General features: G+C 40.5%; 1 protein-coding gene across 1 annotated transcript; it reads right to left on the bottom strand.

Moving 5' to 3' along the window:
* Nucleotides 1-8,381: 8,381 nt before the first annotated feature.
* Nucleotides 8,382-11,436, bottom strand: LOC146984687 (homeobox protein Hox-A3a-like). Its single transcript, XM_085782078.1, has 2 exons — nucleotides 10,934-11,436; nucleotides 8,382-9,599 (listed from the first exon to the last, which is right to left on the bottom strand). The coding sequence occupies exons 1-2, from the start codon at nucleotides 11,304-11,306 to the stop codon at nucleotides 9,052-9,054; spliced, it is 921 nt and encodes a 306-aa protein (XP_085638204.1). The 5' UTR covers nucleotides 11,307-11,436; the 3' UTR covers nucleotides 8,382-9,051.
* Between the last annotated feature and the right edge of the window lie 6,186 nt (nucleotides 11,437-17,622).

Genomic DNA, 17,622 nt, shown 5'->3' with positions numbered 1-17,622 from the left:
AGAATCACACAATTACTTAATTTTTTTTTCTTTTTTTTTTAATTTTTCAGAATAAGTTTTTTATAGTAGGCTATATTTCAGTCATGTGTCCTGTGATTGGCTAACAGGGTTTTGAACCAAGAAAAGCAAAATTATATTATTACATTTAGCCTAATTATTTATCATCAGAGTTGTTGGTAGGCTATTCTATTATTATTTCATTTTCTTGCCCCTGTATGCTTAGATAAGTATATTGAATAGTAGGTTATAATTACAATGATATAATTAAATTGGCCTAGTAATAAGATAATATGAATAACCAAAATATATAGACTATAATAAAAAGATAGGATAATTAAAGGCTATAGTAATCAATGTATCAAATAACCAAATGTCTGTTATTACAATTATAATAATATGATAATAATAATAATAATTTTTATTATTATTATTATTATTATTATTGATATTATTATTGTTATTGTTATTATTATTTCCCAGATTCAGCATTCAGGAAACTCTATTTAATGAAAAATAATAAATAAAAAACAAAACAAACGTGAAACTACTTTGTGTTACTTCTCTTATCGTTTTATTTTAACAGTATTCCCTATGTCTTTTAAGTCTGCAGTAATTACAATATAATTCAGCGTAATGAACAACTTCTAACTGCATTCTTACAACACAGAAATATGGTCCCAGCTGTGGGAGTTAATGGGATTCTACAGGCAGCGATGTGCTGAATGACTGAGTGCAATATATCCCTTCTCTCCATGCATTTGCATGGTGCACTGATCCATCTTCATGTCAGCTCGGAGGTTACTCAGGGTTCACGCGCTAGCTTGTTTCTCTCCTCCACACTCAATAAATAAATCTCTGCAGCTTTCTGTTTACCGCCTGAATATAAATTTGTTTGCAGTCGATCGAAGACCTGTGCGGAGGTATTAGAAATTGTATTTCTGTAATGGCTTTCAGCAGAGGGAGGGTGGCGGGAGAGGGGAGAGGAGAGGAGGAAGAAAAAGAAAAAGAAAAAGAAGAAGAAGATGAAGAAGAGGAAAAAACAGGTGTGAGCAATCTCTGCTTTCCCGTATGCAAACGAATTAAAAAATGAAGCCGCCTCAGCCTATTACAGCTCTTGGACGCATTCAAATTACATTCAAATCCAAGTAACCTTTTTATCTTGTAGGACAAGGACAGCAATTCGTGTTTGTTCCTATAAGTGCCATATGTTTGATTAGCATATTTGAGGTGTTGTTCCACATCACTGGGCAGCACCTTTATGCAACAGAAGTTATATTATCACATTTAGCATAAAAAGAAAACAACAAGAAAACAAAACAGAATGATCTTCAGCTGAGCCCGTTTCCTCTGGACAGCTTGTTTCCCCTAAACCACAAATTCTGCATGAAATGGCTTCAGAAATAAGAAAGAGAATAATCTCACAATTTAGGTGAGATGGGTGCCACAAATACATTTCTGAATTTTACACCCCTAATTGTGCACCACATTTACACACAGTGGGGAAATTTGAGTGTTTGCCCTGAAAGCATCCTCTGAAAGCTGTGCAGGCATTCTCCATCATGATCACTATTGTCTTTATTGTTTTGACTGGAGGTGAGGTAAACATGGCAGCACTTGGGTGGCTGTGTCAGGAGGAAGGAGGAGGGAGATAATATTGAGTGATGCTAATTTGTTTTGCATCCATGCTCTGATGTGTGTCAATAGGCAGTCGTGGCCCTGGGATCAGATCAGGCTCGCTCGGATTACCTCCATGGCTTGAATTGAGCCTTCATTCTGCTGCTGCTGCTGCTGCTGCTGCTGCTTCTGCTGCTGCTGACATGATGCTATGGCCGCTGTTGACACCAGACCCTTGTCTCGCCCTCCAACACTGTTGAGCCTCATTATATGTCAGCTCTTGACCCTCACAAGACTGGGAATTAACCAGCGCTGACAGACGACTGTCACCACTGCAGAGGTCACTGCCTTTAATGCAGTTCCAAGAGGGGAAGATGACAGCTATCTATGCCATGTTTATGGAGTTCAGGCTCATCAATGTGGCACTGTGATAGAGCTGTATGGTAGAGGGACAAAGAGAAATAAAGCAAGAGGAAAAAAGAGAGAAGCAAAAAAAAAAAGGGGGGGGGGTCAGAGCTTGGCTCAAGAAGAAGCAGAAACAGAAATTCAAGTGTGGCACATTGACCGCTTGAAAGATGGCTATCTCTATGATTGATAGAGCATGTCAGGGTTTTTCAAATATTGACATTTTTGAGAAATTGTGATGTCTGAAGTAAGATTTAGCTTAGTGTACACCCAGCCCACACACAATCCAGGGAATACCTTAAAAAAAAAAATCCCATCTAGTCACAGTGTGAAATTCTAATAATTGTCCTTGCTTTATTGTTGAATGGTATGAAATCTGTCACAGTACATGAACCATAATCATAAATCCAATGCAACTACTGTGCAAATGGCCAGGGACATTACAGATAACTGCATTCTGCACAGGCTCAACAGTGTGACAATGAAGCAATACCTTGCTAATATGAGGACTTTTCAACAATAGCCTGTAGTATGTACTGCAGCGCTTCACAGCTTCAGTGAGCCAAGAGGCTTCGAGTCGGCAGAATCCCAAACATCATGACAACAAGCCATCAGTCATCTTCCCCCCAAGCTGCTGTGCACACTTGTGTGTTTCCGGAGTTCTTACTGTGGGAAATGAGCAGGGTTAAACATGAAACAGGAGGAAATGTTCATCATTGCAGCACACTCTGTAATATTCTCCCTCATACAGCATTGTTTTCGCTGCAGGGAAAGGGAGGGAGTGGTTTTTAATTTTTTTTTTTTTTTTTTTGCTTAAACATCCCCTGCTTGTTCACAATGCAGATCAGTAATCTACTGTGCATGCTAATCATGGTTAATAACAAAATGCTGATAGGAAAAATGACACCGTATTAATAAAACACTAATCCTTTGAGGCTCGGGAAGGGTTATTCCTACAGATAAAAAGGAAAAATGTTGAATCTTAAAGGTTTGAAAGATAAAAGTTCAATTCTTATATTTGCAATTTTAGATATTTACAATATTCAATATTAGAGTAATACCTTTTATTTAGCTCAGCAGTAGTTTGTGTTGTATAAGATAAATGAATTATTCAAGCCATGATTTTATAGCTGCACTTTTCCATAAAATGAAATTTGCTCTGTGCTTCATTTAAAAACATCTCCTAGAAAATCTGACAGATAGAGTAGAAACTCCAGGATAGGGATATGCAGCGGAATTTAAAATAAAGTCATCTACCACAGAACAAGATCTGGCTGCACAGCATGAGTTTGCAATGATTGCTGAACGCAGACAGAGAAATGACACTGGTCTAGTGTTACTTTTCATAAATATTTAGTTTCAGAAATTGAAGTTCAAGATGGATTAAAAGTAATAAAAGAAACGGGTGAGTCTGGTATTAAGTGGCACAGCTGTAATTGTTCTGTTTTTCTGAAATTGTCTTTAATTCCCTATTATTTTGGGTCCTGCTGCTGCACATGGAGAAATAATATTAATATTTGCAAAGGTAATATGTACCGCTCCTTAAAGACTGAGTTAACTGGTGACAAAATATACAAATACACACTGACCTGCCAGTTTATGAGGGACACCCATATGAAACTAATGCTATAACAGTTGATCAATAAATCAAGCTGTCATGAAGCTACATATTTTATAAGTCCAGATTTTGTTGAAGCAGTATTAAAGAGATGTTTATTCTGCTTCATGGTGTTTTGGAGGCTGTAGTTTGTGAGGCTGTTGAAATGTAATACGTTGTCCTTCTGAACTGGAAGGACACCTCTATAAAACACATAACAACATAAACAGACAACAAATAGTCATCATAGCTTTCATGATTTAACACAGTGAGGTGGTCTTGGACTGTTTTAACCATAATATACCTAATAATCTGACAACTACATACCTCTGCTGGTACATCAGTGTCATCCTCCATAGCAACAAATCTTATGCTCCTGGTCTAACTCTCTATTTGTTGTCTTATGACGGTTGTAAAGCTGCAAAAAGAGAAAATTAAATTGACTTATTTGGGTTATTGCAGCATAATAGTTACTTTCAACACCGATGTGGAAGTCTGCTGTATTTAACCATGTTTTACAGCTGAACGGAAACATCTGTTTAAATCATATTTACAAGTGGTAAAGTAATGAAACATCCAGCAGATATAATAAGTGTTGAGTATTTCTCAAACTGCCACAGAGGGTGCAAGGTCTCCAGGACCCCAAACAGAATCATTATCTCTTTGTTCTTTGTTGTCATGAAACATTTTTTTTTCCCTCCCAGCTTTTTTTTTTATGGCATAGCAACCAAAAGAAAGTGTGCATTGATTAGATCCTGTGTGATGAAGCCATTGGGTGTTGAATAATTCTTGAGTGATCGATAATGGTCAACATGTGACATTTAGCAGGGTGAATGTTGTGATTACAAGTTCATTCATTTAAGCGTTGCTCTTCAGAGGGAAACGTGCAGCTCCAGCAGGTGACTCCCTCGCTGTGCACAGCACCGCTCACCACAGCTGAGACACTTTCATCACCAACTTACCTTTTTATTGTCACCGATCATCCTTAACTGGGAAGCATTTAAAATGTCATTGATCTTGATAATGCCATGCCATAATATGGCAGTAACAGTTGTATGAGATTCAGGAAGTCAAATTTCCAAGATTGATGAGTCGTAGCAGTTGAGTTATAATCCATCTACCTGAGTGATGCTCAGGCTCTGTTCCACGTGAAGGAGCAGACAAATAAATAAAACCCATAAAGGTGACACAGGAAATTGATACTTAACAATCATCTTGAGCAACAAGCACCTGGAGAGACTGGTGGGCAGCAGTTACTACTGTGAAGGGAGAAGCCTGAGAAGGTTAATAGTTCATAAAAAGAACAAAACCTCCTAAAGGCCGGGCATAAAAGTTCAACAATGGGCCAAAGTATCACATGAAACAGTGACTATTGGGAAGGATTTTACTTCTATGACTTTCACCATACAAATCGGTCAATTCTCAAACATAATAATTGAAAAAGAACATTGAAAATTAGCCTTAGTTGGTCATAATCTGCCCACTTATTTTGTTGGAGAAGATTTTTGCCACCATAACACAGGGAATATCAACACCTGAAATAGCAATTAACATGTTTTATTTAGCATATAGCAGGGCTGTCTCTGCATAACTCTCAGAAACTCAGACACACAGAGAGAGAGACACAGAGAGAGAGACACAGAGAGAGAGAGACAGAGAGAGAGACACAGAGAGAGAGAGAGAGAGACAGAGAGAGAGAGAGAGACAGAGAGAGAGGCAGAGAGAGAGACAGAGAGAGAGACAGAGAGAGAGAGAGAGGGGCTGGGCTTCTGTCTATAGAAATGAGTGAACATGGTTTATTCAACAAACATTTTCAGATAACTTTGCTTCTTTAGAGTCATGTCTTGAGGTTTTCTGTAGTTTCATTTTATACAGTCCATTAATGGCAGATTAAACATTAGCACTGTCCTGTCCTGGTGAATTCAGACATTTAAAGGATGCAATACAAAATGTCCAATATAATGATACAAAATATAATATATACAATACAATATAAACACCCTGTGAAGAGTAAGGAAATATGAAGTTTCAGTTTAACCCATTATTTCTGTTGAATTGAATTTGAATTTTCTGTTGTGCATTGAGATTAGATTTTAAGATTTTAACCTTGGAGAACCAATTGTGTGATTTGTTTGATTTTGTGTGTCTTGTATTTTGTTTATTAATATACATCAATATATTTTTTTACATATTAACTATATTATATGCTAGGTTGTGTGCTGTTGTGAATTGTGTTTTGTAACAGAGAATAATAAAATATAACCTCAACAATGAGAATCACACAAATAATTTGTGCTCTTGAAAGACAAACAGTTAAAATGTTTTTTGCCTCGGGGGTTAATATCTAAATTATTAGAATATTTTAAAGATACCACTCAAAACATGAGCTCAATAAATAAATAAATACGTAAGTTGCAAAGATGATTTTGTACTTCTGAGGTGTGTCTCGAGTCAGTGGCATTGATTATAAGGAGTACATGTGGATTGTGGCGTGATGTAAAAATAAAGAATGAAAAAGCATTAAACCCCACAACAATGTCTAATCTGTGATGGGTCTTAGATGATTTGTAAGGAATCTGATGGTGAATCCAACTAATCATAGAAAAAAGGGGCATATACTCCGACACAAGCAGGGGCTGTCACATGGACATTTGTGAACACCATTATCATTTATTTCATCTGATAGTGATCCCCATATAATGAATGGAATTACCAGTACATAACATAGTACTCCAGTAGACACCAGCAGCTTACTGTAATGGTAATATGACAAGCTTGAGGCTTCACATTTGTTGAGTGCAGGGGCAAATGCTTTTGAAGATACTTAAAGCAGGACGTCTTTGTTAAGCACAGAGCCAATTTCTTTTCACGGCAGCTTAGGAAAAGTTCTTGATGCACAGAGCATTTTAAAGTCTAACTCCAAAATCGGTTTCACAACAGCTGCAAATGGGACAGTGGAACATCAGTCACTGTAAAGGACATAATGCAAAAATTTTGAAAATTAATGATGGACCGTAACCAAAGCTGGTTTCATGGCACCACGGCTGGCATCATTTATCACTTCAAAGATCCACTTAATGCATCACTCAGTTCTGATCAAAGCTAAGAATTTAAAAAAATACATGTAAGGATTTGGGGCTTTGGAGATCTTCCCCTCGAAGAACAGATGTCATCAAGTGAGCACAAAGGAAGTAATGAATTTAGCTGCTAACTAGGAGTAAACCAGTGTGAGAACAACTGGCTAACTCAATGCTGAAATGGAAGTAGACTGCCCCCCAACCCCTCCCCTTTGCAGAGGGGCCCTTGAAGGAGGGGGGCTTTCCTTGACCCCTAAGGATCCCCCCTTGACCCCATCCACAGAATTACTGCACTCCAGTGTGTGGATCCTCCTGGCTTATAGCGTCTGGTAGGAGAATGTGTTGAGAAACCAGAGGTAAAGGTCCTATTGAGCCTCGGCACCTCAACTCCATAAATCACCCGGCATATGCAAGAATCTCAGGAATCCAACACTGTCTGCTTCTTCTTCCTCACAGTCCCCCCTCGTTCTGTCTCTATGTGAGAAAACACAGTTGTAGGAGAGAACTTCTTCCTGCTTTGTCTCATTCCTTCTCTTGCCCTTTATTACTTCACTCTTGAATTACCTAGCTGTCACCACCTCTTTGATACAGATGTGGTGTAGACCTCACTTTATTTTATTTAACATTTCCACAGCGTTATAGCAGCTATATAGCTCCCCTGACACTTCATGAAGCCTGCTGCAAATGGTGTCAAATATTTACAAAATGACAGCTGATCCAGAGACTGATTAGGTCATGAATAGGGAGCAGGAAGTCATTCCACTCAGGACCACTAGGGGATCAGCTTCCTCTCCACCTCCCTCGCTTCAAAGCTGTCAGTGGTCCTCTGTGACAATATAAAACTGATATAAAACTGTCAGCATGTCCAAAAACTTTGTTTAGAATAATGATACTATGGCTCAGATTACCGAGTGTTAGAGGTTTGCTCCTTCATCATGAAACTTGCTGTTTATCATTGACGTGTAAAACTGTTGAGACCCAAGAGAACCTGTGACCCACTTCTGTCAAATAAATGCATTATGCCCCTGTGTGTAATTTAGCTCGGTGAGCGGAAATTTTGAAATCAAAAATAGTGAAGGAAAATAGGAAAATAACATTTTCATGACACAGTTTACATTTGAGAATCCATACGTCACTACAACACAGAGGATGACGGCAGAAGAAAAAAGTCTCCTCATTGTTCTTTAAGATAATATGTTGTCATTAGTGATTGAACCTCATTGGTCTGTTGAGGCCCATGGGCTGCTGGAAGGGCTTCTGAGCTACACAACTAACATGCCCCCTGAGAGGGAGGCCAGCCCCAACTTGCAGCACTACAATTTGGCTATTGAAAAGGCAAGGGCAGGGAAGGAGGAGGCAGGAGATCTTGTCATGGTGCCCAGTGGGTTCAGAGCTTGTGGTTGGAGTGCTGGAAAGACTGCCTTGTCTCTGTGATTAATGGTGGGGAACTCGGAGGCAGGAGCGAGGGAGAGGCTTATGTGGCAAGACTGTGTGCAACTTGAATGCACAATACTGTAGAGTTTACCATGAATCTGAAGCATGCTTTAATTTGATTACAGAATCTTTCCCATTTTTTTTTTTACATCTGGGATCTAATCCAGGAATCCTTAATCATGAAATACTGCAGGAAAAAAAAAAAAAACCTTAATTCTTATCAACGATGAATTGGGTAAACACTGCACAAGAGCTACAGTTTTCCCAAATGCATTTATTAAGCACGTACAGTATACTGTATGACATCTCAATTCATCAAGAACAGTATCAAAGACTCGCCGAATCCTTTAATGGCTTTAACAAAAATATAACATCATTCAATATGAACATTACTCTGTCCATTTCACAGTTAAAACATTGTACACAAACGACCTGCTATTTACAGTAGAGAATGAAAAAGAGGCCTAATGTGACACTTAGAAAATATGACAACCACTTAGCTATTATCTGCCAACAGAGGGAAATAGAAAACTCACTCATATATGACTCCCACATGCATTAAACATGCAACTACAATACAAATTGAACAGTCACAAAATTACAGCAAAAAACATTTAATTATTAATTGTTCAAATGTCTTGTGCGTACCATGTACGTACAACATTCTGAGCAGCGAGTTTGAGGACCTGTGGTCTTCAGTCACTGAGCCTGAGAAACAACAAATGATATCGCTGTAGCTCTCCTTTAATTAAGATACGTTGATATAGTTTAATTAAAATTCTTCACGAATGGTAGAAAGGGCGTGTTAAGGGGGTTTCAGCCCTGGGTTGCTAATCAGCCACCCTCCAGTCTTTCATAAGTAAGTGAAAGTGGATGTATCATTGAGATTTTGATGAGCACAGGGGGGATGGCCATTATAGGGCCCTAGGGCCAATTTGAAATGCCATCATGGTGATGACTATCTATGTCCATACAGGAGGGCCACGTACCATTTGCAACAGATGGAAGTATGCGATTCACATGTGACAGGTCTGCGGGGTGAATACACTGACCACCTCTGCTGTCACTGGGAGAACCAAAAAGAGGGGAGGACATGGGGGCAAAATCTGTAAAGTGCCGATTTGAGCAGGAGGAGGAGGTTCGAACAACACACGCACCTGGGAAACTCAGGTTGTCTGCACAGCTGGAGCTGGAGCACAGGTTGGAGGGAGAGAGCTGGGACACACCTACCACTTTCCCATACTTGTGCTCCTTCTTGTACTTCATCCTACGGTTCTGAAACCAGATCTTGACCTGGCGATCGGTGAGCTGAAGCCCGGCGGCCATCTCCAGCCTCCGCGGACGTCGCAGGTAAGGGCTGAAGTGGAACTCCTTCTCCAGCTCCAGCAGCTGCCTGTTGGTGAAGGCCGTCCTCTCCCTCCTCACACCAGGCCTCCCTCTGACTGGCAGACCGGCCGCCGCACCACCGCTGACTGATGCTGGAGGAACCACATAAAGGGGAGAGAGTGATAAAAAGCTTGTGTCACCTTTTTAACAAGTCTATCCTGAAATGCTTGAGCTCCACATAGAGGACTTCAAGTGCCAGGAAGGCCCATGTTAATCCTCAACCAATCAACCTGAGACCAAGAAGGGCCCTCAGCTCTTCCTGTGTATTCAGTCATGCTCGAGACACCGTACAAGACTGGCTGTCTACTGTGTCATGTGTTCGGGGAAAGTTACCTCCCGAAGAAACAGTCTGGGGGAAACATCTGACGCCACTACGGCAGCCTGACAGGCCACATTAATCACAGCCACACACGGAAGCAGACCTGTCAAATCCCCATCTCAGTCACTTAAAAGGTACCTTGGGACCACCACTGAAAATAACCACCATTAGAGATTCCATTTGACATGTATATCATGTATATCAGTGGTGCCGGGCCCCTGTTGATAACAATATAACACACTGGGGTTAATGGATACTTAATAAGGCCTATAGTGACCCCAGAGTGTAAACTACTCTCCTTAACAATACCCCCACCAGACTGGGAGACTGAGGCTTCCTGTTTGCAGCCTCTAGACAGTGATGTTTTTATTTTAGTGTGAAAAAGAAGCAGTATCAGTGAACAATGAAATAATTATATGTATAGTTTCACATTTATTTACAATTCCTATCACTGTATTCTTTCTTTTTTGTAAAGTTTACATAAAAATATAAGAATTTACTCTCAAAATATTTGACTTTACTTCACTCATTGACTAAATAGGACAGATTTTTTTTAAACCAACGGACTGAATTTATTGTATGACTGTTTCAAGAAACAACATGAAGTGATTTTTATGGTTGTTTCAAAAATAAAAACCTCAGCTATGGAAGTACAGTGTATATGAAGCACTTACTGAGGCATTAGTGTTTTGAACATGACTTTACCTGCAGGAGTGGAAAAACAAACAGTTCTGGGCATGACACACACATTTGGTTTTAGCTGTGCTGCAACATTAACACCCATTCAGGCAGGATTTTAAACTAACAGAGGAGAGAGAGCCTTCACATGTGCAGGTGACATATACATCAAATTATTATCTAGGATTTCTGCCTGTTTGTAAATGCTGTTATTAAGTGTGAGACATATATCATGTGCATTCAGTGTCTTTGCTTCCAACATTATTTAATAGCTAAAGTCAGACATCAGGGTATGAGTTACAAATTCAATGCACAGATGAACGCTATGGTTTTATGGATGAGCCCCCTCAGTCAACAATATTTTGCACACTCAGTTTATGAAGTAAAAGACACTTAGTGTGTAATAAATAAAAGCAGAGTTACCAGATTGTTCAGAGTCAGTTGTGCGTGGATTCATCCAGGGAAACATTACTCCAGAGCGGCAGATGGTGAGTAGACTGCAGCTCCTGCTCTTGATGTCCAGCTCGCCCTTGGCATGGCAGTGAACCAGGGGCTCCAGTGGGCTCTGGAAGTGTTCATCTGGGTTCAGCCTGGAACTGACATGAGCAGAGGAGGTCATGTTTTGCTGATTAAGTTCTGCTTCTTGGCCTTCTCCTTCTCCTCCTCCTCCTCCTCCAACACCACCACCTCCTCCTCCTGCATTGTATCCCGCCCTTAGTTTTGGCACTTGTCCAGAGCTCATAGCAAAACTGTTGCCATGCAGCTGCAATGGGAGGGCAGACTGTTGGGGGTCCATGGACCCGGCTCATTAAACTGTCTCAAATAAAACCAGGAATCCCTCAACAGTAGTAAAGACTAGGACTTCTGTCTGTAATATCCGATCACAATTAACCTGACTGTATAAAGGCATGCAGGGAAGAGCACTTGGAGTAACCATGTGGAAAATTTGAATAATATTTACCAGAAGGGTGCCGTAGTCACGTGACGCCGTCCTCCAATGACCGAGTTGTGGAGTTGCAAAGTGATCCACTGGCAACTTGGGGTGCCCGAAGAAGCTCCTGCGATATTTCTTCAGACAACATTTCTATGAGCAGCCTGCGCCTCTTTACCTGTAGGGATGAAAGAGAGAAAAAAAAGACCGTATAACGGAATGTGAATAGACCACTAGAACAACTATACGGTAATCAGTGTGAGAGCGTGAGAGAGCGAGAGGAAGAAGGAGATGTGTTTACAAGAGAAAGAGAGGGGGGAGATGGCAGGGGGAAGGGGAAGGGGGAGGTGGGTAGACACAGACAGAGAGTCAGAGATTACATGGGTGCTGAGGAGCGTCCTTCATTGTAGAAACTGGGCGCTGATTTCTTATAATGCGACTATTCGTGGCAGGACGCCTTTATTTAGACGGAGCCGCCGCTTTCAGCCGCCACATCCAACGCGAGGAGCTCTCACTATACAGTAGGCTGCGTCTATTAACTGGAATCACACACTGGATAAAAGCGTAGGTCGACCACAGCTCGTTACTCTCACCTAAGCTTTCGAGGTGTAAAATTGCCAAAATACTAAATAAATAAATACATCCCGTTCCTGGGTATTTTTTTCCTTTTTTAATATATATATAGCTATATATAGCCTAAGTTAACACAATTAAAAATTATAATAGTTACTCCTGCACACATGCTATTAGCAATCCTATATCGACTTTGTGCTGTAAAGCTGCTTTTCGCCTGTAAAAATAAATCATTACGATTATTTTGGGATAACTTTGTTTGCAACTCATTTAACTGCCCGTTATAAATCGGCGGGCTTTCCTTTAAATAACAGCATATGTTTATAACTGTCGGAGTGGAAGTGTATCTGTGGCTTAATAGGATTCACTGGGAGTGGTCAAACAAAGGCTTGACAGTCATTGCCACACAAAGACAAAGGAGGCAATCATTAGAGATTTTTTTTCTATAGGACGAATCCACGCATTTGCATTAATCAGGCATCGCAGTAGCCTACAGTAGCCTATGGAGTGTCCCTGTCTGTGGCTCCCAGCGAGGCTGCAGACAGACAGTCAGACAGACACTGGACATGTTAGATGGTAAACATCACCGCTTGCTGCTCGGCTGGATGGACAAAGAGCAGGAGAGCTCTGTTTGCCCCTGTTTGCTCTTCCAGTGTGGAATGTGGAGAACAAGACGCAAGCAAACTTGGAAATTAAAGCTATGACTTTGCCAAGTATTTAAGTAAAATATGAATTTTACAACTTCATTTAAAACCAACATAATAAATATTTTTGTGGGGGAAATTATTCGGGCTAAAAAGCTGCATCAAGTGTGGCCTAACTGAGTTACACTGTGGGGGAAAAAAATCTCATTAAACATGATTGCTCAATTTCAACAATACACTAGTGTATGCAAATTGGATAAATAACTAGAATAATGAAGCTCTCACAAAATTTGAAAGAGTGTGGCCAAAAGTATCTATCTCCCAAAATGAGAAGGTTGTGCAGGATGTAATGTTAGCATATTCTGTCCCAGTATCAATCATAGCGGGGCCAGGCTTTAGATACAAGTTCCTTCTGGTGTTTCACTACAACAAAGCTGTCGAGAAAACCCTCTTTAAATGTCTCTCAGAGGTGATGGATTATGCACTCAGGGTTGCATAGCTTGGAAGGAGAGGAGCCTTCCCCCTTTTCTGTTTCACCCCTGCTGCTGCTGCCACTGTCACTGAGGTTTTACCTGAACCTCCACAGAGGAGTCATGTCCTTGGATTTCTTTTTCTAATTTATTTTAACTCATGAATTATTTTAGTTCTGAACACATTTTCTTGCTCAGAACTGGACTTAGCACTGCTTTAGTGGGAATATGTCTTTTTTGCTCACCTCAGTCAGCTCTAAAAAGACTTGATTTTATTGTAATTATTGACTGAGAAGGTAATGACTGTGGCCAGGTTCAATCCCCCCAGCCTGTCTATTAAAAAGACAAACAGTCCACCTCAGTGTGTAGAGACAGAGTGTATAGCAATCTGATAAAATGACACGTGTTTGTGTACAAAAAGTGAATATATTATTATTGTTATTATTATTATTATGATTATTATTATCATTATTATCATTATTATTAGTGTCTGGAATGGGGAAAGTAATTAAATTCGTTTTGTTTTTCTTACCTCACACTCTTGAACACACTCTCTGAATTGGAGATAGAATCTATGATATACTGGCTCAGCAAGACCATAATTTAGCTCCTCCGCGCCTCCACCACAATTCTCCGTGAACTCTGTTTGAACCGCCTCAGTGGCAATAAATCATTTTTCTCTCTCACACAAAAGCGCGCCGGTCGCTCTGGGTGTCAACCCTTTTACAATTCTTCCTTACCTTCTGCGCTCTCTTCGCCTGCTGACACAAACAACCAAGGAAATTGTCGATAAACTTTTATTTTTCATACCAATAACTTACAGAGGGAGAGAGAGAGAGCGCTGCCGGGGAGTGGGAGAAAATGTGCATCTGCGCTCAGGCAGGGAAATCTGGAGAATTGCAACACGATGCTTATATTTTTGTTTATTTATTTATTTATTTTACTATAAATTATATATTCCTTTCACTTAAAAAAAACAAAAAACATAATTGGTTTTCAGAGCTCAACGAAAGCAGGGATCAGTTAATGTATTTCCAGGGGACAGAGCTGAGCAGATAAGAGGAGACTGAGAGAGAGCTGGGGAGAAGACGTTAATGGGCAGAGGATGCTGTCGGTTAAAACGGTGCATACAAATGGCGCTGTCTTGGCAGAGCAAGGAGAAGATTTATGGGCCCGGTGCCCTATATTGCTGTAAACAATGCAGAGTGAAATGAAAGGACTAGAGTTTGCAGACTGCACTTCATAAGTGAGGAAAAGACACACATTGTCAATTTCCCAAACAAGTCCTGACTTTTGCATAAGCATGTGCATTAACATAGAGTATTAATTTGGGCCTGATGTGTAGGACAGCCCACTGTAAATCCTGGCCTGTCTGTGCAGAGTGCATGCTCACATAAATCCTGCAGCCCCAAGCCAATGAAGTGCCATCTCAAAGTCTAAAATCTGGGTATAAATTTTTGTTCTTTCTGCTCAGGAGATGTATTTTTTTTTCTTGGATGTCTGCAGACTTTGAATTAAATAATGCTGCAGCAGAAAAACTGGTATTTCTTCCAGTGAAATCTGTGCTGGACATAAAATAGCTGCTGACAGCTCGTGTGTATACAATTTTGTTTTCTCAACTGGTAGAAATGAAAACAGGGCCTACTTTACCACAAACATGTCTGGTGTAAATAAACAAACCTTTAAACAGTCAGAAAACAGTATTTATGCCTATAATATATGTATGTCTTGGACTCAGAGAGGGAGAGGCTGCTCCAGTTCTCTGTTTTAAATGTTGGAAGTGGTGTGACCCTTTTGTTTTTACATTTAGATAATATTTGGCATGCTGTCCGCCTTATAAAACATTGTGTAAGGACATGTATAAATACAAGCCCTCATGCTGCAGCAGCTGCTCCAAGTGAGATGTCTGTTGTACAAATGCAACTGGTGGCCACACAAAGACACCGGAGAATCATTTCCAGAGAACAAATCAAATGAAAAGCGCATTTTCACTTAACCCATACATAATTGTGGATCTATAGTCTCGGCATCCCATATTCAGATCATCTTTGCTAATGAAAAGTGAATAACATAATCATAACTCAATCCAGTGGCTGTCTGGGCCCCCGGTGACACCTTGAACGGAGGAAAATGACTGTAATTTCGAAGGTCCTCAACGATGCAGCAAATAGGCCAATGAAATATTCCTCACCGAGGCGTTATGATGACATAAAGTATTACTGGCAAGTTTACCCAGGCCATCATTTCCTATGCGATGTGATGTTGGAAGTCTACAGCGGGATATCAAGCGTTGCTCCAAGCTGCTTTGTCGTCCCCTGCTTGAAAGCTTTGCCAGCACTGACAGTAAATCATTTTAACATGTCTGATGGAGTTTTAAAATCTAGTTTTATGTAAATTCATGTACCTCTCTTTCTCTCCCTCCATGGCACGCGCGCGCGCTCACGCACGCACATAGAGAAAGGAAGACATGGTGCATCTGCTCCCTTGAGTGAACGGATGGAGGGGGAGAGATTTACGGATTTATGACACACCCACTGCTGGTCAATGCGAAGTGAGCCTCTCCCTCTCTGTCCCTGGAAAATAGCAGCATGACCCCTGTTTCAACTCGCAGCCTTTATGCAGCTGCCATGGCTGCCGTTTAAACACACTACACCATAACAATACGCTGGCCCCGGACCTTTCATTACAAACCAAAGTGGTTGAAGAAGACACTCACCTGAGACGAGTGGAAAAACACTTGTGCTCAACCCGATGTGAGAGCAGGTAATAAAAGCAGGCCAGCCTCAGAGCAGCTGATCACTTCTGTCCCCTGTTTGTTCAAACATTTCGATGGCTGTTTGTGTAAAGTTTTTGTATCATCCAAGAGAGAAAGAAAGAGAGAGAGAGAGAGAGAGAGAGAGAGAGAGAGAGAGAGAGAGAGTGTGTGAGAGAGAGAGAGCCCTCGCCTGAGGTGCTCCATAAATCACAGGGAGCCTGCAGCGGTGCAATGTGAGCTGAGAATCATGTGTGATTCAACAGTCTCAAGTCAGAGAAGAAACCAGTTAGAGCTGAGTAAGTGCTGAGGAATTTAAACACTGAACCTCAAACACATAAAATACAGTAGATTCCTGCGTGGTGCTGGGGTTAATGGTGACTGCCGCCTCTCACTGCCTCACACTATACTCCACACACTGAGCTTAAAGCAAAGGCCAGCTCAGAGCTATAAATGAATGGACGGAACTGAAAAATCAAAAGAGTTTATTCTAAACTTTATGAATTGTGCTCATTCATAAAAGAAGACAGGAAACGTTGCCATTAGCCAGGGATAATATGTTTGTTTGTTTTTTTCATTCATGTTGATCTTCTGACAGGTAAGACTATATAACTTTATGGATTGAATGAATCATTTGCTTGCTTGGATCACACGAGAACAGAGAAGAATAAAGTATACAACTTGCTCTCCCATCTTTAAATATTATGATAATAAATAACTATGTAAATCTATGTAAATATTTATATAAGTTTCCGCTGTGTTGAGTAGCAGTGCGCGCGCATTGGAGCAGGGTTTAATAACACAGCGCGAGACTCGACTGATTTATGACTGACAGACGACGTGAGCTTTTGTTTAGATAATATTTTCAAACCACATATTTTGTTTATTCCCATAATAAATCCAGCCAGGCCTTAAAAGTGACTATTAGTTAAATCCACGGCCAACAAAAAAAAAAGTATAGGAAAAAAAAATCAAACTGTGCTTCACGTGCTCTGTTTCTACTTTACACTAATCTTCAATTACAAGATCTCAAACAAAAGAGACGTCCCCTGCTTGTTCAGAGTGAAATCCGAGCCGCACCTTTACAGGTTACGAGCAGCGGGATGAATTATCACATACAAATGACAGACACCGAGATGAGTTGTTTGGCTTTCAGTGCCAGCTGTTTATCTTGGAGGACACGCTGTCTTCATATTTTTCCATCAGTGCTCGAGATCTGCTCGTGGCCACACAAGAAAGGACGAACTTGTTGCTCAGAGCATCAAAAATAGAGAAACGTGCCACAAACCCAAGGCAACAAGAGCAATGATGAGTGAGATTTTCGCTCACATCCTCTTTCTATTTTTGATACTATTCAGATTTTGGAGCTTTGGGCTGTAAATATTTATTTGACGACAAAAAGCTATGTGGGTTAGTTTCCTTTTCCTCTGAGGAGAACATTTGCATCTGGATAAAAATAAATGTTTTGGAGTCTCTGTCGAAAGTTATCAAGGTTTCTTTTTTTGTGACAACACGCTTGAAGGTCCCTGTCACTAAACTAATCACAACGACCAGCTGTCCCAGTACTGTCAGACACAGCCAGCTATAATTGGCAGCTCACTTTTGACTGGAGGTGCTGACCTGAGACCAGCTATTCTCTCAAGTCACACGAAAGTCATGTGACCGCAGGAACTATTTTTACTGTCTCCTGTTTTTGGAGACTTTAGGGAGTGATGTAACTAGTGCCTGGACCTTTTTCTCTT

The sequence above is a fragment of the Trachurus japonicus genome, chromosome 7 (assembly GCF_045865225.1).
Source record: "Trachurus japonicus isolate A0001 chromosome 7, Traja_1.0".
Classification (NCBI taxonomy): Eukaryota; Metazoa; Chordata; class Actinopteri; order Carangiformes; family Carangidae; genus Trachurus; species Trachurus japonicus.
This window is presented reverse-complemented; position numbering and strand designations above follow the sequence as displayed.

Coding starts and splice junctions, on each gene's coding strand:
- LOC146984687 (XM_085782078.1), bottom strand. CDS start 11,306: ATGGACCCCCAACAGTCTGCCCTCCCATTGCAGCTGCATGGCAACAGT. Junction 9,600..10,933: donor AACTGACTCTGAACAATCTG/GTAACTCTGCTT, acceptor CTCCAGCATCAG/TCAGCGGTGGTGCGGCGGCC.